The following is a 23,937-nucleotide window of genomic DNA, read 5'->3' as shown; positions in this document are numbered from 1 at the left end:
TATCCTCAGCATGGTTGCACCATGTTTAAGTCTCTAAGTTGGCTTAAAGTTATGTGACCTGTATGGATGGGAATGAGGATTGAGTATAGGCCAGGATTCATGAAGGTAGTAATGGGTAAGTTGTATAGGATTGGGATGCGTGACTTATTTAGTCTGAGTCATGCGTCAACATGTGGTTGATAGAAGAATAAGACGAAAGTCTTAGTGTCTTAACCCTAAGGTGAATTACAGAGATTCACTTTAAAGGATAAGACTCCGAAGGTTTTAGCATAGTAAATAGCACGTAAGAGCGCAGGGATGGATGGAAAGTGTTACAAGTGAAGCATAGTTCTATTTATAGTATGGTTGCTTATGCATTAGATAGAGAATGACGTGAGGTTATGTGTATGTATATAGGTTACCATCTGACACGCACACGAATGGACTACATGGAATGAGTATGGCATGAAATCCAGGTAAGTATTGCATTCATACTCTTCTAGAGTTTTCTAAATAAATGAAAATAAAAATAAAACGCTTTTCCTTAAAATGCTTTGCAAACTGACACGAAAGACTGCTTTTCTTTACGAAACACATTTTACAAAAAAGAATGTTAAGTATAAGTTTTCAAATATAAGTACCGGCCCTCCTTGGCAGCCCATTTTCACGCACCCAAAGTACATAAGTGGATGCATGTGGATGGATGCTATAAGTGGTACGTATTGTATGTATGTTCAAGAAAGGAAACGAGAGGCTTTGGCCCCATGCTTTAAACAATGTGAAGAAAGAGTTTTAAACTGTCCCGATGAAAGACGATGCTTTAAATGATGCATGGACTAGCATTTTAAATGATGCCATGAAAGATGTTTTTAAATGACTTTTATGAATTAAAGAACTGAAGGACTGTAAGGAACTGTAAGAATGAAATGAAAGAACTGTAAAGGACTTAACGAACTGAAAAAGAATGAAAGGACTGAACAGAAATAAATAACTGAAATGAACGGAATGGATTCCCAACCCGTGGCCACAGGTGGAATCAGGTCCAAAAGACCGCTAACCCCAGCACATGGGACGCAACAATGTGCAACGACCAATGAAAGCGATAAGAAACAGTGTATGCATGTTAAGAAAGAATGCATGTATGCATGAAAAGACTTTTTAAGAAATGAAGGCAACGAGTCGTGGGGAACTGTTTTAAAAGAAGAAAACATTTTTAACGAAAAAACCCACCTCGCAAAGTTTTAAAACGAACTGAAATGTTTATGCATGATATGTATGGAGTGATGAATGCATGACTGAAAACTTATGTTATTATATTTTAACTATATGAAGTAATGCTTACGAGTCATCGACTCATTTTAATTTTTATGTGTGCCCTCCCAAGGACAAGATGAGTATGACGCATCAGGATGGGCATAGTCTAAGGGGAAGAACACGAAAGCTTAGGCACAATATTTTGTACGAGAAACTTTAATTATGAAATTTAATATTTTCTTATGTAACCTTTTAAATTAATAAACAAGTTTCATTTATAAACATAGAGTCTTTCATATCCTGACATGAAAGGAAAGAAAATTTCAAAAGGAATCGTAATTCCCGTCTATTTTATTAAAAATCATTTTCTAAAGGACCATTCACAAATACGGGTGTTACACTCCCTCCCGCCACACTCTTATCACCAAGGTTACACGGTCGGGGCATCCTCCTGCTACACCACTTGCTAGAGTTATGGGATCGAGGCTCCCTCCCACCACACTCTTATCGTCGAAGTTATGCAGTTGAGGCATCCTCCAACTACACCACACCCCAGAGTTATGCAGTTAAAGCTCCCTCCCACCACACTCTTATTTCCAAGGTTACGCAATCGGGGCATCCTCCTGCTACACCACTTGCTAGAGTTATGCGGTCAAGGCTCCCTCCCACCACACTCTTATCACCAAGGTTACACGATTGGAGTAATTTAACTCTAACCACAATACTTAAAAAGGTAGACAAGCAAAACCCAATGATCAGTTGCCTCCTTCAGGAGGAGAAAATCATGGGGTAGAGCCACATATTTGATATTTCAGTTGAATTCCTTTAATAAAATAACACAATATAGCGAAGATAACAAGGCAAATAGGACAACAATATTGAAGTAACATTTACATCATTAAAGTCGTTAACCAAATGGCAAGCAAAACATAGTCCTTTAAAATCTTAGTATCTTACTATCTTGTCCCTAACACAATATTTCAGGAAGTGTGAAGAGGATAGGGAAAGGCATCCGGCATAGTATCCCTTCCAAAAGAATAAAAAATATGGTAAGAAAAGGAGCTAGCTTGGATAGACTTCTAGTTCAAGGTGTAAAGATCGGCCTCAGGATGGGTGAGCAAGAACTCACGCAACTGTTTAATCCCAAGCTTGAAACCAAGACCCTAAGCTCGACCTCAAACTGAGTAGGCAGCCATCACTTGAGGACGAATGTGAGCAACCTCACTCTGAGAGCAGCCCAACTTGGCATTCAATTCGGTCACCTTAACTTCTAAGTCTAACAGATGCTTTCTGCAAGTTTGTAGAACCTGATTTAGCTGCAAATAATGGTGGTCATGCTCCTTAGGTCCTTTTTTTGCCTCTACCAAATCTTGTTCAGCCTTGACCTTCTCCCTCTCCGCTATGCTCAATCTAGTATTGTCTTCTCAGCACCCTTCTTTGCAAGCTAGCAGGTGAGCAATGTAACAAGCCTTGACCTTCTTCAGCTTCTCATTTTTTGCCTTCATTTGGTTAAGGTGAGCAGCTAGATCATCCCTCTCCTTCCTGTTAGTTTTTGCTTCGTGATGATAATGACTGGATTCTTCCAAAGAGCTCGCCAACTCCCTTATAAGCAAGTCAACTTGGGCACAAGGAAGCCAACCCATCTTCAAGCTCATGGGAATGGGACTCAACTCGGGATAATTCACAACCATCTCCTCATTCTCGACACAAGTAGCACAAACGACACTTTGGGATTTACCGATAAAGGATCGCATAGATTGGTTTTCTTCCTCTAATTCCAAACGATCCTCAACCAAAGCAGCTGCTAGGCAATCAACTCCCTCTTAGAGAGAGAGAGAGAGAGAGAGAGAGAGAGAGAGAGAGAGAGAGAGAGAGAGAGAGAGAGAGAGAGAGAGAAGAGAGAGAGATAGTAAAAAATGGCAGGAAAGAAAAAACAAAAATCTTAAGGCAAAGGAACTCATTGGCGAGAGGATACTCTGAAGGTTATGAACGGTGGAGTGAAAGGCCTCTTCATGGAGAGCACACGAGTTCTGAGAGGAACTAGCTAGGTGAGAACTAGATGAACCTCAAGGATCAAGAACCTTAAAGGAAACACTAGTGAAACCTGCCAAAGCAAGAGTATCTTGAACAGACTTTGACAAAATGCTTGAAGGAATGCTCGTATTCTCTCCTACCTGTTGATTGGGGGGCAAGTCTACACCATCCTCCCGAGTAGGTGATGCATGAGAAGGACCAACAAGAGGATTCTCCTATGGAAAAGTTGAAGAAGGCTTACCACCCCTGGCGAGAGAAATGTTGAAAGGCAAAGAGGGGATCGATACCCTACTTCCGCTGGCAGGAGATATTATTGGAAAGACAAAAGGCATCTCAAGGGTAATCCCACATGAGATGGTCAAGGCAAGGGGCAACCCAGATGCAAAAGTGGTTGTTCCCACCAATGGGGATCCCCTAGAAGCATCGAAAGAAGGAAAGTGACTCTGTACAGTCGTAGGTGCGTTAAGGAACTCTGGGTTCAGAGCTAAAATGTCGCCGCCCTTATCTAAATTGATGCAGTCGCCTGTCTGCTAAGTAACTACAAATGGTCTATTAGAAAACAAGGCAGCTTCAGTCGCTATCATCGACTCGAGATCAACCTCTACTTGAGCCATAATCTCATCAAGGGAATTGGTTGATGGTACTGGGGGAGGGTTTGATTTTTCTTGGCCACTTTCCAAAGGTGGTGGTGAGGGCTCACCTGTTGTGGAACTAGACTCATACAAAGGTGCCACAGTCGTTCGAGCTTTCTTCTTCTTCCTCACCCCTACAATGGCTTGTGGCCTCTATTTAAGCCACTCGCTAACAACACAGTACCCAAAAATTCACGCCAAAAAACGTGCGCCTGACTAGCACCATTAAAAATCTATCAATATTAGAGGGAGTCAAAATGACATCCGATTAGGTAGAGCTAGTATTCTATTCTATCCAAGCCTGCACCAATTGAATACAAGCCTCCTCTTGGGTAGAAAGGAGAATCTCGAATCCACACTCCTTGGGAACCGGATCACAAAGCCCTAATGGGGAATTCCTGATTTGAGACCTCATTAGGGAATTCCTAACCATCACCTGAGACGAAGATAAATTTCCTTTGCCAATCCTTGGCGTGGGAATATTTACGCTTTAACTAGATTAGTTTATTGTGAGTCCTAAAATTACAAAGATTCCCATCCAAGCATCTAAATCCATGAAGAGAAAGGAACTCACGAGCCATGAGGCCGAGATATTCATCACCTATAGGCTCCAACACTCACTTCCAAAGAACGTAGCAAGCCATTAAAATCCTCCAGGTAGTAGGCATTGCTAGGGCAAGTCCCAAGATGTGTAACACATCACAGATAGGTCGTACAAAGGGCAAACAAAGCTCCATCACAAACATGGCCATATGCAAGGCAACACGGCCATACCTCTTGTGTCCACAGCTCCATGACGCTGATTAGACAATCCTAAAGCCACCAAATCCAGGATGTTGAAGTTGTCCCTCGCAGCGTCCAGTTTGTGACAAGAAATGGTTAAGGACCATCAATGACCCTAAAAAATCGAGTGACGAGCATTTTCCCCTTCCCTGATAGGGTTACCAATGGCCCTTTCAAGATGAATGGGGTAGTCGCGAGGTCGTGAAGAACCAGCCCCGCCAGAGGAAGCCATGGGATTGCTCTTAGAGGAATAGAGCGCTCAAGAGAATAAATGAGAGAATCGAAATAGGAGAAGTGAGAAAGAGGGTGTCTAAAAACTATAAGTACTCGTGATGGTTAAAGGGAAATGTGCAAGGGGAGCGAAAGTGAAATGACGTTCTGACGAAGGGGCACAAATTATGAAAAACCCAGATAACAAAGCGACGCTATGATTACAAGTCCTATCACACTATGCGTTATGAGACTTCGTGGGGTAACTGAAATGGGCTTAATACCACTCCAATGCCTATTGGGCCGCTTCTCAAGCCTAGGCTACAACTCAGGCCAATAACCCAATTCCCTGAGAGCCTAATCCATCCCAGCCACTAAAAGAATAATTGAATGAGAGTCTCCCAGGCAAGGAGAGCTATCCGATCATTTGAATTTGGCTAAGCTCTCCATCCTGAGACTTGAATTTCAAATAATAGATAAGGTCGTCATCGCATGGCAACAAAAATCTCATGGGCTCTATATATACATATCACCCATGTATGTGAAGAAGATCTTATTCATTGGTCTAGAAAAGGAGATTCTTATTGTGATCACTGACTTAAGCATCAGAGGAGTTTCCTAGAATCCCCAAGCTACACAACTATTTGGTTACAGGTGAATGTGTGTGTGAAGCTGTGAAACACATCCATAACAATAACAATACTAATAGAGAACTCCAAGTTGGTTTAGATAATGACCCAACACATCACAGAGGGCAATTTCCTAGGAGGGTTCAATTAGATTTCCCTCATTTTGATGGTGATAATCCATCGGGGTGGATTTTAAAGCAACATAGTATTTTGAATTTCATCAAATACCTCATGCTCAGCGCTTATTAATGGCTTCTTACCATATAGAGGGTGAAACCTTGGTTTGGTATTAAGATGCCATGGAGTCTGAATCTTCTTTGAACAACATAGTCTTGTGGAGGATTGGGTTTGCCTCAAACCAACCAAGATTATCAATACTATTTCAATTCTCAGTTTTATTTCCACAAATATGTTACATTCATTCCCTTGCTTTTATTACATGGAGTCTGAAATCACAACACTTTAACCCATTAATTTTCTACGTTCTTACATTTACAATCAAATCCATAACAAGGCAACACTTAGAGAGGATGAAACGGCATGTGGGCTGGGTCTATGACAATGATGGGTAAACAAGGAGGAGTACGGTATGGGAGCCAGGGAAGAGGAGGGAAATAGAGGGACAAGGGCTCAATGAAATGGTGTTACAAATCCCTTATAAAATGTACTATGAAAATGGAAGTGATAAAATATAAAGGGAAACCATGGTTTTTTAGGAAGCCAGTACCTCCAAGAAGGCAATTTGCCATGTAAATTCTTCTGTAATTCCTCCAGAAACATCCACTAGTACATAAGCATAATAGAAAACAGCATAAATGACTACAGTCCCCCTTAACAAGATAATGGGCTCAAGCATTTATGAACTCACTATAGGGCCAAGCCCATTCAACTAACATATTATCTGATTACTAACTTGAGACATTACTACGGATTGGCTCAAACTAGCCCAACCCTTACAAAACTTGACCTACGGCCCATAGGCCCACAACACATAAAGACAACAAAAGAATAACACAACTAAACTGAACCCAACACTTGTACTTTCCCTTTGAACTCATCTTCTTCATCATAGCAGGGGTTGTGGAACCATAGATTCACAACATTTGTCCCCTCTTCAAAAGACCTTGCCCTCAAGGTTAGTAAATTGTTGGTGCAACTAGTTTATCGACACCTAGGTAGAGTTCTCTTCAGATTCTCCACTCCATTTCACTAGTAGTTCGATTAGAGATTGATTGTGTGACTTAATCATTCTCCTCTGTAAAATTTGCTCAGGCTCCACATGAGGTGCTCCATGGGGGTCGAGGGGAGGTAATGGAGGAGACACTGTTGTTGTAGGGCCTAGGCTCTCTTCAGGTAAAAGACATGAAATATGCACTAGGGACTCTGGCTGTAGTCTTAGTTTGTAGGCCACATTCCCGATCCATTGTAGAACTTCAAAGGGTCCAAAATAATAGGGAGACAACTTAGCACTGGAGCGTTGGGCCACACCTTGCTGCTTGTGCTTCTGTAGTTTAAGGTAAACCATGTCCCCTTCTGTGAATTCCCAGTCGTTGTGCTTCTTATCTTATTTTTTTTTCATTGCTGCTTGTGCTGTGAGGAGGTTCCTCTTTAGGATTACTAGGATCTCATCCCTAGAGTTGAGGTGAGATTCCACCTCTATGTTCTGTGTAGTTCCTGCAACATATTGTAAACGGGTTGGTGGTGGAACCCCATATAGTGACTCAAAGGGGGTGAGTTGGTTTACCACCACTAAGATCATAGAAAACCCCTTAGATAATGTTAAGGACCAAGATTAGTAGGGACGCTATTCCTAGACACCCGGTGCCAATAAAAAAATGGCAGGGACTCAATAAAGTCCATTGAGATGTCTAACCAACTTTTAGTGGAAATGGGTAAGGGCTATAGAAGGCCAGCTGGATGGGTGTTTTCTGATTTGCACCGTTGACAAGTAGGGCATTCTTTAATATAGAGCTTGAGGTCCTTTTTTATACCTAGCCAATAGAAGTTTGCCTTGGCTTTGTGCAGGTTCTTTTGATGCCCAGCATGTCCACCATAGGGATTGTCATGCGTGTAATGCAAGACCTGTGCTTTAAAAGGAGAATCTTTTGATAAATAGGCCCTCCCTTTTTAAAGTAACAGTTCATTCACTAAGGTAAACCCCTGGTCCACAAGCTGCCCTTGCTGCAGTTGTTGGCACAACTCAGACAACTCCAAATCAGTCTTGTAAAAGGCCCTAAGGTCTTGGAGCCACATAGGATCTAGAACTGTAATCCCAGACAATGAAGCTTTATTTTCCACCTCAGGTTGTCAAAATAAATCATTAGCTGCCCTATTTCCACTTCCCCTTTTGTATTCAATCGAAAAGTCATACCCCAAGAGCTTGCTTACTAATCCATTTCTGATTCTGCTGAGAAAGTGTACCCACTTTCCATGCTAGTAGGAATTTCAGACTTTGTTGATCTGTTTTCACAAGGTCTTCTCAACAAATAGGGGTGCATTGTTTTTCTACATAAACCAAAGCCAGGAGTTCTTTTTTTATATGTAGAGAGATCCAAAGCCTTCCCCTTGAAGGCCTAGCTAAGATAAGCCAGCGGCCTGACTTCCTGCATTAAAATAGCCCTAATCCCCACTCCTGAGGCATCACATCCAATGAAGAATGGTTTGGATAAATCAAGAAGGGCTAACACTGGGGGGTTTGTCATTGCTGTTTTCAATTTCTCGAATGTCTTAGAGGCTGCTGCTGTCCATAGGAAAGAGTTCTTTTTCAAGAGGGCAGTTAAGGGAGCTACTATCATTTCATAATGTTTAATAAATTTTTTGTAGTAACCTATGAAACCCTAAAAACCCCTTAGGGACTTAAGGGAATTGGGTAAGGGCCAATTCACCATAGCCTGAATTTTAGAAGGATCGATTTTAATCCCTTCAGCTAAAACCAAATGCCCCAAATATTCAATTTCTCCACACCCAAACTTACACTTACTCTTCTTGGAAAACAAAGTGTGAGATGTCAAGGTTTCCAAATAGTAGTTAAGTGCAGTGCATGATATTCTAAAGTCTTATTATAGATTAGGATATCATCAAAGAAAACAACTACAAATCTCCTAAAGTAAGGCTGGAACACCTCATTCATGAGTCCATAAAATTTCACTGGTGTGTTAGTTAACCCAAAGGGCATAACTAGGAACTCATAGTGGCAATGATGAGTTCTAAAAGCAATCTTAATAATGTCCTCCTCTCTCACCCTTATTTGGTGGTATCCGACCTTAGATCCGTTTTGGAGAAAATAGTGGCCCCATGTAGCTTATCAAGCAGTTTATCAATGACTGAAATAGGAAACTTATCCTTTACAGTGGCCTTATTTAGTGCTCGGTAATCGATACACATTCACCAGTTCCCATATGCCAATTCCCATACACATTCGTCAAAGGAGGAGAAAGGGGATTGGCTGAGTCTAATGACCCCAGTAACAAACAACTAGTGGACTATTTTCTCTATTTCTGATTTTTTATAAAAGGGGTACCTATAGGGTCTAACTGATAAAGGGGCAATCCCTTCCTTAAGCATAGTGTGATGGTCATGGCTCCTCTTGGGAGTAGCCCTATTAGCTCTTCAAAGACCCCACCAAACCTCTACAAGATTTCATCCACAGCTGATGGCACCACCAGTTCCTTTTCTTCAAGACCCACTTCTGAAATTTGCAGCAACATTCCTCTTCTTTCTATCTTTGTGAGCTGAGACAAACCAACCCCCTCTACCCATTTAGAAAGGCTAGGATTCAACCACTTAAGTATCACTAAACCAGTACCCAAAGTAAATGCCATTGTAAGTTCTACAAAATCCCATAGCACATGCTCTAAGGTCCTAAGCCACTGCATCAAGTACTATGTCACAACCCCCTAGGGCCAATAAAAAAAATCTATACTAAACCGATGCCCTTGCACTTTAATTTCTACACCTTCCAACTTTCCTTCACTTAGCAACCCTTACCTTGATCTGTTCCTTCGAGCTTAGGGTTAATTGGGACTTGGCAATAATGCTGGAATCCAAAAAGTTGTGTGTACTACCAGTATCCACCAAACTAACCACTATGTGCCCACTAACTTTCCCCAATAGCCTCATGGTTCTTGGGTTAGGAGACCCTACAATGGCATGTAAGGAGATTTCAGGAGCTTTAGTTACTTTCCCCTAGGTAGCAGGCCTTTCTTTTTCAGACCCTTGCTCCTCATCCTCTTCCCCTTCCATGTCTTGAACAAACTCCATTCCTTCCATAATGTATAATCTGGCCCTTTTATATTTGTGGTTGGGATTCTATTTTTCTTCGTAATAATAGCACAACCTTTTATCTCTCACCTCCTCAATTCATCTCAGTAGCACTTGCCTTTTGAATAGGAAAGGGCCCCTTTGGGAAGGGACCCTTAAAAATGGAAATTCCCGTTTTGCTGTAATTGGAGACGAAATTGACCCATCCCCTCCACTCCATGAGCCAGGTGAGGGCCCATTAAAGTGATTAAGTGGTTTAACATTTGTAACACTCAGGTCCAATACCAAGCTGTTTTCAAAATTTTTTTTTTTTTTTGGGATTTATATGTGAGAAAAATCCATTTAAGTTTTCAAATATTTTTTTCTTTTTAAGTGGACTACGGACTTAAAAATCTCTGTTTTGGTAGATTATGATTTTTTTTTAGGTTTTATATTTATGTTAAAAAAAATTTATGGGTCGTGATAATTTTTGAACAAGTTGGATTTATTTATTTTTAATATTGATTCGAAGTCCAAAATTCAGGAAAGAGCCATTTTAGAAATCTTTCCTATACTATCCAAACCGAGGATCCAAATATTTGAAATGGGCCATATCTGATCACCCTAACGCCCAAACCCATTCCTGTGAGAACCAACTATCAGAATCTTTTCCATGCACATATCCACACCTATTTTTTCCATGCATGCACGTCTCTCATACACGTCTATCCTCCTTTTTGTTCTCATCTAGGGTTTGGCCAATGAACTCTTTAAATCCACATTTTTCTCACAAAGAGGTTGCTGCAGCCTAAGTTTCCAATGAATCAAAAACCATGTCCCAGCCCTTTGGCAAGCCGTGATAGCCCACTGCCCAACCCTTTGGCGAACCGTGTACCCCAATCCAGCCATTGCCTTCACGTAGTATTGCAATCGCATCTCCTAGCCTACTGCATCTCCCCATCGTGATAAGCTACCTGCATAGAAACACTGTCCTCACCTGCTTAGAGAATGAAATTATCTCTGTTTTTGCACACAAAAGCAAAGCAGTTTTCTTGTTTCCGTTAAGCGGCTTCTTGGCAAGTTGACCTACGCCACCCAGCCCAGCTTGTCGCACCTATCCCAAGGTGTTACTGCCTCTGGTTTTCCTTCTTTGGAAGTCCCTATATCGTGATTCAGTCCAATCTCCATTTTTTCATTCACCTCTTTTGTTTTTGCTAACAAAAGAAAAGCAATTTTCTTGTTTCCGTTAAGCGACTTCTTGGCAAGTTGACCCATGCCACCCAGCCCAGCTTGTCGCACCTATCCCACGGTGTTACTGCCTCTGGTTTTCCTTCTTTGGAAGTCCCTATACCGTGATTCAGCTCAGCCTCCATTTTTTCATTGACCTTTGTTTGATAAGTATCTGTTGCACTCTCTATTCCACAAGGAATGTCAACTACAAGAAGATTTTGCTTCTTTGAATTTTTATCTATGTACATGTACTACTAGGGCATAGTTGTAAGAGACATTACAAGTTATTGCCAAGTGTGTTTTGACTAGTGTTTTCACATGTGCTTTAATTTTCTACATTTGGAATTACTTTAAACTGACCTTATTTTTATTACGTGCCTTGCTTTAAATCTCAAAGAATTATTTTATTCAGATAATATTTTTTTAAAGGCTTTAATTATATTATTTAGTATTAATTTTACAACTAGATTTTGGTAGTAAATTGTAAGAGTTTAATCTTTTATTTTTTTTAAAAAAACACTTTAAGCCTATTATATATAGGGATAAATATTTTAGGGTTTTAAATTAGGTATGGATTAGTAGTTACATTGATTTTAATATATGTATTATTAAGGATATTTTATTAACTGTTTAAGAGATTTACATTTTTCCCTACTACATTATATATTAGTAGTATTAAATTATGATTTTCGATTTGTGGATATTCAGGAATTTTATAAGGTTATGGTATTTTAAGTTAAGAGAATTTTAAGCCTTGAGGAATAAAATAGCTAATTCAAGTATAAATATGAGGTATCTTTTCCATTTGAGATTTACTCAGATTACATGAATATTTATAAGTGAGGATGATATTCATTTGACTTGTGAGAAAATTCAAAAAAGACTAAGAAGTCTAGGTAAGCGGGGTTCCTATGCTAAAATTTGCATAAAAGAAATGAAATGAGATTGATTTTGAAAAAATATGCATGTTTTCTTATGAAAAGCATTGTGAAACAAACTCAATTATTTGTTTTGTATCACTCATGAAATTCTGTATAAGAATAAAGTATTTTTTGACGTGACTGGTATAGACATGAACTATTTTGGCATTTCATTCTGAACTATACAAAATAGAGCAAATATAAAATTTTGTGCATAAGTTATATTTTTGTGATCTGGTTCTGTTCTATTCTAAAAATGTTCTGTACTCTGATATGATATGATGAAATTTTTGAAAGCTTTTGGCATGACATTATGAATCTGGATATGGTTGGTGGATGGTGATCTGTTTGAACTACTATGGGTGCTAATAATGGCTTCTGTTTGGGTTGGTACCAATTATTCTATTTCTAGTGTTCCCACTTTGGAAACGAAGTGATTTTCTGGTAGTCTTTCATATATGCACACTCGAGGCTCCAAGAATAAATAAGAGGAAGATTCACATTTTGTTTCTGCTTAGTTAGCTATCGGGGTTTGCACAACCCTACCACGAGGGTTAAATATGGTCTCTGATATGATATGATGTTCTGGTATAATGATGGTTAGTTATGCTATGCCAAAAGAATTTTGAATAAGAATATTTTCGAACTTGACATTTTTGATAACATGTTCTGATTCTGCATTTTTTACCATATAAATATTTTATTCTGCATTATGAACTCGGTAAATGCTCATATTTACACACTGGTTTATATTCTCTGCTTATTGAATTGTTGATAGCTCACCCCTTATCTCCATAACATTTTCTAGATATTTTTTATGGTTCAGCTAAGAACACGAGTATGAAGTATTGGAAAATTTTGATAGTCATATATGAATAAGTACTAAGGGTATAAGTATTTCTAGAGGATCATATTTTGTAGGTTTACCTTTGGTGGTTATTTTGGTACGACGAGTTATGGGTAATTCGAGTTTTTGTAGAGTTGTTATTCTATTTTATTGAAGGTTTCAATTAGTATTTTTGTGGAGAATCATGGATATTTGTATTGAACAAATAAGTTAATATTTTATGGAGTTTTTTGGATTTTATGGTTAGGATATTGGAGTTAATATAAAATAATAAGAGCTAACTCTCAAGACCTCCGGACCGGGGCATTACAACATTCCTCTTAGAGCTGTTAATATATTCCTCTTGAAGTTTTGCCAATCCAAAGGCTAAGTTCAAGGTATGGGGTTCATGCATCTCAATAGGCAATTTGATTTCATCTTTGAGGCCACTAAGAAAGCAACTAAGCTTATAGTTTTCTAAAAGACCCCTCAGTCTATTAGAGAGCTCCTTAAACTGTGACACATATAGAGCTACAGTGGAAGTTTGTCTTAATCTTGTGATAGCTTCAATGGGGTCATCATAAGATGAACTCCCAAACCTAACCTACAAGGCTTGTGTAAATGAGTCCCAAGTGTGTAAGTTGCCCGATTTCTTAACATCTTGGAACCAAAATAAGGCATCACCCTCCATATAAAATGAGGACATTAAAATCTTTTGCTGGTCAGTCATAGGATGCTGGGCAAAATAATTATTTACCTTATACATCCACCTAGTGGGATTCTCTCCATCAAATCTAGGGAAGTGCGATTGAATGGAGCAAAACTGCATGCCACTAGAACCTCCCAAACTATCACCTTGTAGATCTTCTTCATGAAACTTGGGTTGTTGCTATGGTTGGTGGGGGTTTGCCCCATTGAGTGTCTCTAATAATAGATCCATTTTCTTTGCTAAGTCTAACAATTTCTGATGATTTTCCGCTCTTTATTCTTGTAGGTCCTGGTGTTGTTTCATTCCAAACACCAATTTTACCAGCTCCTTGTACCTGGTCCTGTCAGCCATTGCTTTAGCCAGCCTTAGAATCAACAACTTTGATGCCAACTGTTATGAATCCCTTATAAAATGTACTATGAAAATGAGTGATAAAATGTAAAGGGGAAACCTGGTTTTTTGAGGAAACTAGCACCTTCAAGGTGGCAATTTGCCTTGTAATTTCTTCTATAGTTCCTCCAGAAACATCCACCAGTACATAAGCATAACAGAAAATAGCATAAATGACTACAGTGCCTTATAACAAGATAATGGGCTCAAGCATTTACAGACTCACTTTAGGGCCAAGCAACTAACATACTATCTGATTACTAACTTAAGACACTACTACAGATTGGCCCAAACTAGCCCAACCCTTACAAGACTCGACCCACAGGTCCACGACATGTAAGGACAACAAAAGAATAACACAACTAAATTGAAACCAACACTCGTACTTTTCCTTCAAACTCATTTTCTTTAGCACAGTAAGGGTTGTGGAACCCTAGATTCACAACAAATCGTGTGCTTAGCACCTTTTTTTTTTTTTTTTGGGTTGGGTTTTGGTTTAAAACTTGGGCTTGGCTCATAACACGGACCGTGTCATTACATGTGGAGTCTCATTGAACTGGATAAATGGACGCGTGCAGCTTCCAGGTTGGAGGCCGAAGCAGAAGCAAAGGCAAAAGGAATTGCTAAAGATACACAGGGATCCCACACACTGACATGGCACGTGGCATTTTTTTTTTAATTTTTTTCTGTCCAGAAAGGAGCAAAATTTTTAGCAAGGGAGCTTCAGCATCTATAGAGTTCCCCACATCTTCAGCAACTTTAGCGTCCTACTCAACGTCCTACAAGCAATCTTGAACAAGAGAAAAATAGACAACCAATAACTCAACATCCCTGCAAGTATTCTTCACCGCCCAACGTCCCATTTCCTCTTCCATTCTCTAGTTTCTCATTTTTTTTTTATTCTCACTTTTTTTCCTATTTGTAGCTATCGCCAACATCCTCCCTAACATTGCCAGAAGTTACAGTCACGTTGGAGCCCTCACCGATAGGTATACACAAGATAGAATGGAAAAAATAATAATTTATACATTCCTTTTATAGTCCGGCTGGAAAAAATGGTAAATATTGGTAAAAATGACATTTTTACATGTTCTTATGTCAGATGATCTGTAATCTCATATTTGTACAAAACTGAAATATAGAGTTCTAATTCTTATCTCACCTTGCACCTTCCTAGTTGCATTATGGCATATATTGTTATCCTTTGCCAATATCTGTAAAGATACTTAATGGGAGTTGCACCTTCCTTTTACGGTCTGGTTGGATGGGATATTGCTTGCCATACACATTCTAAGTTTTTGTTAGGGCTCTATTTCATTTGTATAGAACAATTTTTTGAGAGGCATAGTGGTTTATATATTATTTTCATTTGGGAGCCAAAATATTGTTTTTGTTTGGGAGCCACCCAAATAATAGTTGTTTATATATTATTTTATTATTTTATTTTGTAGCTGTAATCGAGATGGAACCGTGTTGATTGGTATTTTTTGAAGAAGAACACGACAGTGACAAGACCCATGTTCTAGAAGCCAACAAATAAATGGTTCGAACATTACAATTGTCAAGTCAAAACAAATATCAACTTGCTGCCATAATTATCTTTCAAATGGAAAGACATTTCTTTAAGCTGCCAACCCATTTCTATACATCCCTCCTTCTTGTGGTCAAGGCCTCAGATATGCAGATGGAGTAGACATTCTTCACAAGCAGCCACTTATATTCATCCTGCAAAATAAAGAACAACCCATAAGTTAATGAGGCAAATGGATTAACTAGTGTAAGTAGTAGAAATTTGAGCAAAATAACAATGCAAACTTCCCATTGCTGTGAAGAAAAAGAACCAATAACATCAAGTTTTCCAGCTACTAGCTATTAATATGACACCAGCTAATCAAATTGCATAGAAATATTCAAGAACTGATATCCAATTCCAAAGCTACCATTATATTGTTAACATAATGCAAAACGCAAAACAAAATTGCCCCTATAACTGCTCAATGAACCACATGGCCTAGTTATTACAACTCAAAACCATTCACCTGTTTCGTTAAACACTTTGTGCGCACAATTTAAAAACCCACATTTCACATACACATATCTATCATAGTATTGCCAATATACAAATCAGAAGCAAACCCACCAATCACAATTTAAAAACCCACATTTCACATATATAATTAATAGCAATCTTCACCTCCTAACACTCCACCGAACCAGCACTCGTGCGTGAATGGCAGACCAAATGGAATCAACTGCTGCGCAATGATCAGGCCAAATTCAAGGCACGGCAAGGTATATCCATATTAATGCTCGTTGATGTTGACATAAAGGATTTGAAAATCATGGCCAGTGTGCCCCACGAGCAAAACTATGGGGGAGATAGTCTTGTGTGGGCGATGGTGACGGCAACAGCAATAGCGACGGCAACGATCTGGTTATGGGCAACAGAAATGGTTTGGGAAGGAAAAGGGAAGAGGGAGATGGGAAGGAAGAGCAGCGGGGAAAGAGGGAGGGTATCGAGATTCAGGGAAAAAAAAAAACTAACGTTGCATTGTGCTATTACAGCGTGTGGGATCTCTTTGTGGAATCCTTTTATATCTCTAGTGTTTACATTAAGAAATTTGCAATTTACTTACCAGGTAATGGTTGGTTTATACTTTAGTTGAACAAGCAACTTAACACCCATACTTTCTTTTTATTTGTATTGTTATGTTCTTGAGGGAATTTGCGCAAATGGTTTGTAAAAACCATACTTGGATGGTGTCTGTTATCTCCTTTCAGTTTTTGTTTGTCGTGTTAGAATGCTGGTGTATGTTGAATGAGGTTATCTTTATATGATTTTTCTTGTGCTTGTAATTTAGTCCGGGGGATTTAGTTCTTTTTTTGGTTTATATGATTTTTCCTTTGCTCTGTAAGCTTATTTCGATGAGTTTTGCTACGTACAAGCAAAATCGTGTACTAATTTGTGTACCAATTCTGATTCTTTCATATTTAAAATTTAAATTAGTATTGTTTTTAATAAAATTTACTTTTTGACCAATTGCATTAAATTGGTGCACATATTAATGCACACTTATACTTGCAATTAGAATTTTTCTATTTCGATACCTTATCACTGTGTGGATTTTTTCTATTTGGTTCGTGTATGAAATGAAAAAAGGAAAGTTTTTTCACTGTTTTAAGTAATACTCTGTTTTTCGGATCCATCCCTGAGGAGAAACCACGGATACATCACCCCACCCATTAAAACAGTTTAATTCAGAAAAGAAAATCAAACTTAGGATGCCCAAGTCTACGCTTATCCAAAGTCGAAAGACATAGGCTGCACTCTAATGGGTTTTAATCTACTGTATGCTCATAGCTTCAGTTGTTGGAGTATCGCTATCTATCTGAATCTGAGAAATGATATTTGCAGTCGTGGTTGTGCAAGCAGCGTGCAGTAGCTTTGAAAAAAATAAATTAATATGGGACCCACATGAAAAAAAAATTAACTTTTTAATCGTGGACCCCACTCTTTTTCAAAGCGATTGCACGATGTTTTTAATTTCACGACTGTATGTAGCATTGTTCTTTCTATTGACAAGGTCTCATTAAAGCATTATTGTATGTGGCCTTTTCATTTTGCTGCTAAAAAACAGTAGGCAGCCCTTGTTTAATATTTATTAACAACCAAAGTGATTGATTATGAGTAATACTAAGTACAGTTATGAAATGTGCAAGTATCATGTAGTCGTTTTAAAAAAAGTAGAATCTACTATTAAAAATTAATTTTTTTTTATATAGATTTTATATTTATTCAGTTTTTTAAAGTGATCATGCGGCGTTTGCATACTCACAACTGCAATTATCATTTTTCTTTAAATTTTGAATGGTCCACTGGCATAGAAAAATTTTAGAATTTCAAATAACCTAAGTGCTTAAATCATGTACAAACTTTTCTATGCTTGGGAAGGTGGAAAAAAAACTTTGCTTGATTTTCTTACTACTAGCAACCCACACTTTTTGCTGTCAACTACTTGACTTGGACTGTGAAGACAGAAGATTTTAACAGCAATGGTAGATGACTACTTAGCATTATTCAATGATAGGATGGCCAAAAGTGGGTCTTCTTCCTCAGTTGTGTGTGGGACTGAATGCCATTTTGGGTTTGCAAAAAACCTAGGGAAAGTACTAGCTGCATCTACGCTATAATTCCGAAAGGACCGATTAATTTGAAGCTTCCCTAAAATCAATATAATCCCAATTTCATATGAGTTCCTCCTATATATATACATATATATGGGTTTCTTCTTCTCACAATCATGTGGGATTGAGCCATTGAGGTGAATCTAATTTCTACTTCCTGGTATGGATCGGATATGAAATCACCAATTGTCCCGTAAGTTTAAGTGAATGGAAAAATGTAGATTTTATTATTAATTTTATATTTTAACACTCTCTCTCACATGTGAGTCAGACTCTCTATTAATGAGTGGACCCAACACATGAAATGTTTAATTAAATGGGATAGAATGTAGAGTCAAGGTTTGAACTCAAGACTTCTGCTCTGATACCATATGAAATTACCATTTATCTCATAAGATTATACTAATGGAAAGAAATAGATTTTATTATTTATTTTATATTTTATTAACGGACACAAGTCTTAGAACTGTTTTTTATCCATCTTTTCTTTTGTGGAGATCTCTGATCTTCTCTTAAGCTTTGATTCTCCTTTGGAAAAGAAAGTTTATCTATAGCTTCTTCTAGGTGCGGGATAATCGGGTGCAAGCTTTATAACGGTATAGGGAACTGCCAAGGGTTTGAAATGATTGTTTTTGGGGAGGAGGTGTTTTGGAGATGAGCTCTTGGCAAGATGAGTGTTTGCTGGTTATTAATGCATGGAGGCCTTGGTGCTAGGCTAATAATGGGACTGATTGAACTGGGGAATTGCACGATTGTGTGTGTTGTTATGCTACTCACGATTAGCCATTTAGGACATCTTTAGATTTTGTAGAAGACCAATGTCATTCTTATATTTGGTAACTTCTGAAATGCTTCAATTATTCACTAGAAATTGCAAAGGCAGGTTGAGTGGTTTGAACAAGTAGGATTTTATAACTTTTCTAGACGACGGGTTAGTCCAAGCCTTTTATCTTGAATTGAATTTCGAAACCAAGTTTGTTTTTGGCCAATCTTGAATTTCACCATCTTCAATCCTATACTTAACGTGTCCCATCTAAGTTGGCTAATTAATGAAATCACTTAAAACATGTGATATCAGTTACCATGATTGAAGAAGACAAAGTTAAAGAACATTATTAATTTCTGAGTTTGATTATCTATAAATCGGTGTGTTAACATATCACTTACTATAATTTATTGTACTTATAAAAAAAACCATTTGAAGTATCAATGTCATCAACGCATCCAATGCATAAGTAAATAGAAAATTTTACAAATCATACTCGCATCTTACTCTTATTTCAGTATAAGAAAGTGGTATTGTTCCTCAATTTTTAATTTATTTTTAAAAATAAAAGATTAGTCAAAGAAAGTAAAATAAGAATATTGCTTGTATCATTGAATAAACTTCCTTAATTTGGTAGAACCAATTTGTACATCTGGTAAGAAAAAAACTTGAAAGAATAAGAGATCTATAGGATCTTTTACCTCCAGTCATTTAAGTTTGAGAATCGAAAAAACCTACAAAAGAAAGTATATATTTTTTGTAGGGAAGGGATTTCTAGTCTTTAGCCTTAGAACTTTATGGGTAAGTTTAATGGAAAATATAAGCTCCTTTATATGGACAAGATTAGGGACTCTCATTTATTACTCCTATAACTTTTGGGCTACCCTCATTATTTCATCTATAAAAAAATAATGAGGGTCAACTATTTTATTTATTAATAGCAATTACCTATGTTTGATAGATGAAGCGTATCATCTTATAGATAAAGTGAACCACCTTAAAGAAGACAAAATGTTTTCTAAGAAAACCAAAAATCTAACACATTTAGCTCTTAGTACTCTCTGCTCCCTACTGATTAGGATATTGGATTTTGATTAATATTATTGTTGTTAGCATATACTTACCTACGGTACCTATATATATATATATATATATATATATATATATATTTTGATAGGAAACATACTTCATTAAGAATAAAGCTTACAAGGTATTAGAATCAGACCATTAGAAATTACACCAAGGTATGCACCCCACCATAAGCTAACATTCTAAACACTTAAGCCATATTTGGCAAGCAAATGAGCTGCTACATTGCAGTTTCTATAAATGTGTTGCACATCACAGATACTAAACCGAGACATCAAATCCTTTGCCTCACGAATGACATTGCCAAAAGTAGCCTTTGAAGGGCCTTGCTGATTGAACTCAATGACAACCAACTGAGAATCACTTTCAATAACCAGGTTATTAATCCCAAGATGGATACAAAATTGCAAACCTTGGAGGATAGCTAAAGCCTCAACTTCCACAACAGTCATAGCAGAACATTCTTTCTTTGCAGCAGACATGATCACTTCTCCTTTAGAGTCTCTAACAATAGCTCCTATACCAGCTACAGAACCGGATGAAGAAAAGGCTCCATCTACATTTAGTTTGAAAACACCAGGAGGTGGAAGTTCCCATCTGTACTGATTTCTAATAATAGAAATAGGTTTATTTTTGAGCTCTTTGTACGATTTCTGCATTGCCAAAGCATTTCCCAGAATAGCATCAATACTCATTGCCTTATTCTAAAACATCTTCATATTTCTTCTATACCAGCAACTCCAACATATTATGAAAAAAAGATCAAGCATATCATGTCTCTTATTCTGTTGCAGCCTCAGAACCACATCCAGGAACATATCACATTCCTTCATAAGAACCATTGATGGGAAATAGAGAGACCAGACCTCTTTGATAGCTAGGCAGGAACAAAGAGCATGAAGAGTATCCTCATTTTCAGAATGACAGAATACACAACCATCCTCTGTTAACACCTTCTTTTTCTTTAGATTTGACTTTGTGGGTAGGATTTCTTTGACAGCTTTCCAAGCAAAGATGCTCACCTTTACAGGAAGTTTCATGCTCCATATAGCTTTCCACATTTTCCCTAATAAATCAGCATTTGAGGATTCCCCATTCTGTCTACCTGGACTTAAATCTTTAAACAGTCTATAGGCACTTTTGACAGTATAAATACCATTTGCTTCCTTCTTCCTGCAGATTAGATCCTCTCTATCTTGGCTGAGCACAATCTTTGTAATGTGAAGAGCTACTTCTGGTCTAAAGAGTGCAGTAATTTTACCCACATCCCACACTCTCTGATTGGCAATAAATAAAGAATTAATAGTTGCACTTTCATCCCCTATCAATTCTGCATTCCCATAATGAGAGGGACTGATATGTTGCCCAGCAATACTAGTAAAGCCAGGAACCCAAGAGTCTATCCAAAACCTCACCTCCTTTCCCGAGCCAATTCTCCACTGACAACCCTCTTGTAGTTTGTGCTTTGTTCCCCAAATACCTCTTCATACAAAAGAGGGTTTATAACCCAATGCAGCATCTAAGAAGTGTTTTTTAGGAAAATATCGAGCTTTGAAGATCTTATGGAGTAAAGATTCAGTGTTCTGCATAATCCTCCAACCGTTTTTTTGCTAGAAGAGCATCATTAAACACTCTCAAGTCTTTAAAGCCCATCCCTCCATTCTGTTTTGTATTACACATCTTTGACCAGCTCATCCAATGTATTTTATGTTCTTCCTTCTTTTGGCCCCACCAGAATTTTGCCATTAATTGCTCTAGCTCTGCACACAGAGAGGAAGGTAGTTTAAAACAATTCATGGCATATGTTGGGATAGACAAGGCCACAGCCTTTATTAAAATTTCTTTCCCCCCAACCGAAAGCATCTTCTCCTTCCATCCTTGCAGTTTTTTCCACACTTTATGTTTTATATCAGAAAAAGCTCTATACTTTGCCCTCCCAACCAAAGGTGGAAGCCCTAGGTACTTCTCAAATTGTTGGCTGTGCTGCACTTCCCAAAGATCCAAAATATCTTGCCTTGTATCAGGTTTTACATTTGTACTAAAAACAATGCCAGTTTTGCCTCTGTTAATCTTTTGACCCAAAGACTGCTCATAACAGTGCAATAAATGTTGAATCCTTTGATTTTCATACACATTTGCCTTACAGAACAAGATGTTATCATCGGCAAAAAGTAAATGGGATAGTCTAGGAGCTCCTCTGCAGATTCTAACAGGTGTGATCTTACCATGCTCTTCAGCCTTCTTCAGTAGAGATATCAATCCCTCGGTGCAAAGTAAGAACAAATAGAGAAATAATGGGTCCCCTTGACGAAGCCCTCTTGATGGAATTATAGGACCTTTAGGCTCACCATTGATCAAAACTGAGAAAGAGACAAATTTTACACACTTCATCACAAGAGAAATCCATCCCCATTTTTATCATGACTTTTTCAATAAAAGGCCATTCCACTCTATCAAAAGCCTTACTCCAACTTAATGGACATATAGCCCTCTTTTCCTTTTCTCTTCTATCTCAAAAAATGCATAACTTCATAGGCTACCAGAATATTATCAGAGATAATTCTACCAGGGACAAAAGCGCATTGAGAGGTAGATATAACTACATCAAGCACCTTTTTAAGTCTATTGGCAAGGACTTTGGATATTAACTTGTATACCACATTACATAGGCTAATAGGCCTAAATTCAAAAATTATCTCAGGCTTGCATTTCTTTGGTATCAAGGTTATAAAAGTATGGTTGAGAGATGGAGGGATATTACCAGTTCTAAGTACCTGCAATACAGCAGAGGTTACTGCATTTCCCGCTATGTGCCAATATTGTTGGGAAAATAGAGGTGGCATTTCATCGGGTCCTGGTGATTTGGTAGGGTGCATCTGATTCAAAGCTTCTTTGACCTCTTCTTTAGTGAAATCCTTTGTCAACTCCACATTCATATCATCTGTGACTCTGCCTCTCAGATCTTCTAAGAAAACCAGATCTTCCATCAGGTCCTGCTGTTCTGATTGAAACAAGGATTGGAAGTAACTAATGATAAGCTGATCCCTATCATTTCCATACTGCCAAACCCCAACATCATTTTTTAAGCCTATGATCCAGTTCTTGTTCTTTCTTTGAGATGATCTATAATGGAAAAACTTTGAGTTGCTATCACCCCCCTTTAGCCACAAAGCTTTTGCCCTTTGATTCCACATAATTTCTTCCCTTTCTAACCAAACCTAAAGATTATTTTGGGCCTGCATAAGTTCCTCTCTTGAGATACTACTTGGATCAGCATGTTGTAATCTTTGTAGAGATTCTCGGGCCTTTATTATTTGCTTTTCAACATGCCCAAATTTCATTTTGTTCCATGCCTCTAGACCCCTACTACAAATTCTCAATCTGTCAATAAAAGAATCCATAGGTCTATTGTCAGTAGCCCCATTCCAACATCTTGAAATGACATCCCCACACTCATCATCCTCCACCCACATTGCTTCAAACCTGAAGAGTTTCTGTTGGTATCTATTATGGCTGCTACTTGGTATAAGAATTATAGGCAAGTGGTCAGAGTATGCTGTAAAACCATGCACAACTCGAGAAGAGGGGAAACATGTTCTCCAGCTGTGATTAGCGACATAACTGTCCAATCTCTCACTAACCACACCATGTTCATATCTTCTATTACACCAAGTATACCTTGGACCCTCATACCCCAAATCAACCAGATTGCATTCATCTAGAACATTTCTAAAAGCTTGCATTAACCTTTCTGGGCGTGGCCTTCCTCCCATCTTTTCTTGCCTACTTATCACTTCATTAAAGTCTCCACATACCAGCCAAGGTATATTACCATCCTCATTCCAAGTTCTAAGTAAACTCTAGGTTTCCACTCTCTATTCAGTTTCTGGATGTCCATACAAACCATTAAATTTCCACTCCATTCCATTATCGATCTCACTGATTTTTGCATCAATATGAAAGAATGAGAAACTCTTAATGGATAGGTTTACCTCATTTTTCCATAGTAGTGCCAAGCCACCGCTTCTCCCTTCACTAGGTACTGTAAAACAGCAGCCAAAA

The 23,937-nt window shown here is 38.1% G+C and overlaps 2 protein-coding genes across 2 annotated transcripts; both read right to left on the bottom strand.

Moving 5' to 3' along the window:
• Positions 1–20,579: 20,579 nt before the first annotated feature.
• On the bottom strand, positions 20,580–23,069 carry LOC122289400. The gene is made up of 3 exons (XM_043096393.1): positions 22,637–23,069; positions 21,476–22,235; positions 20,580–21,357 (listed from the first exon to the last, which is right to left on the bottom strand). Exons 1-3 carry the CDS (start codon positions 23,067–23,069, stop codon positions 20,580–20,582), a joined length of 1,971 nt encoding a protein of 656 aa, XP_042952327.1.
• A 24-nt stretch (positions 23,070–23,093) lies between these two features.
• LOC122289326 lies at positions 23,094–23,648 on the bottom strand. Its single transcript, XM_043096331.1, has one exon. It carries the CDS (start codon positions 23,646–23,648, stop codon positions 23,094–23,096), a length of 555 nt encoding a protein of 184 aa, XP_042952265.1.
• Positions 23,649–23,937: the final 289 nt, after the last annotated feature.

The sequence above is a fragment of the Carya illinoinensis genome, chromosome 1, assembly GCF_018687715.1.
Source record: "Carya illinoinensis cultivar Pawnee chromosome 1, C.illinoinensisPawnee_v1, whole genome shotgun sequence".
Lineage (NCBI taxonomy): Eukaryota > Viridiplantae > Streptophyta > Magnoliopsida > Fagales > Juglandaceae > Carya > Carya illinoinensis.
This window is presented reverse-complemented; position numbering and strand designations above follow the sequence as displayed.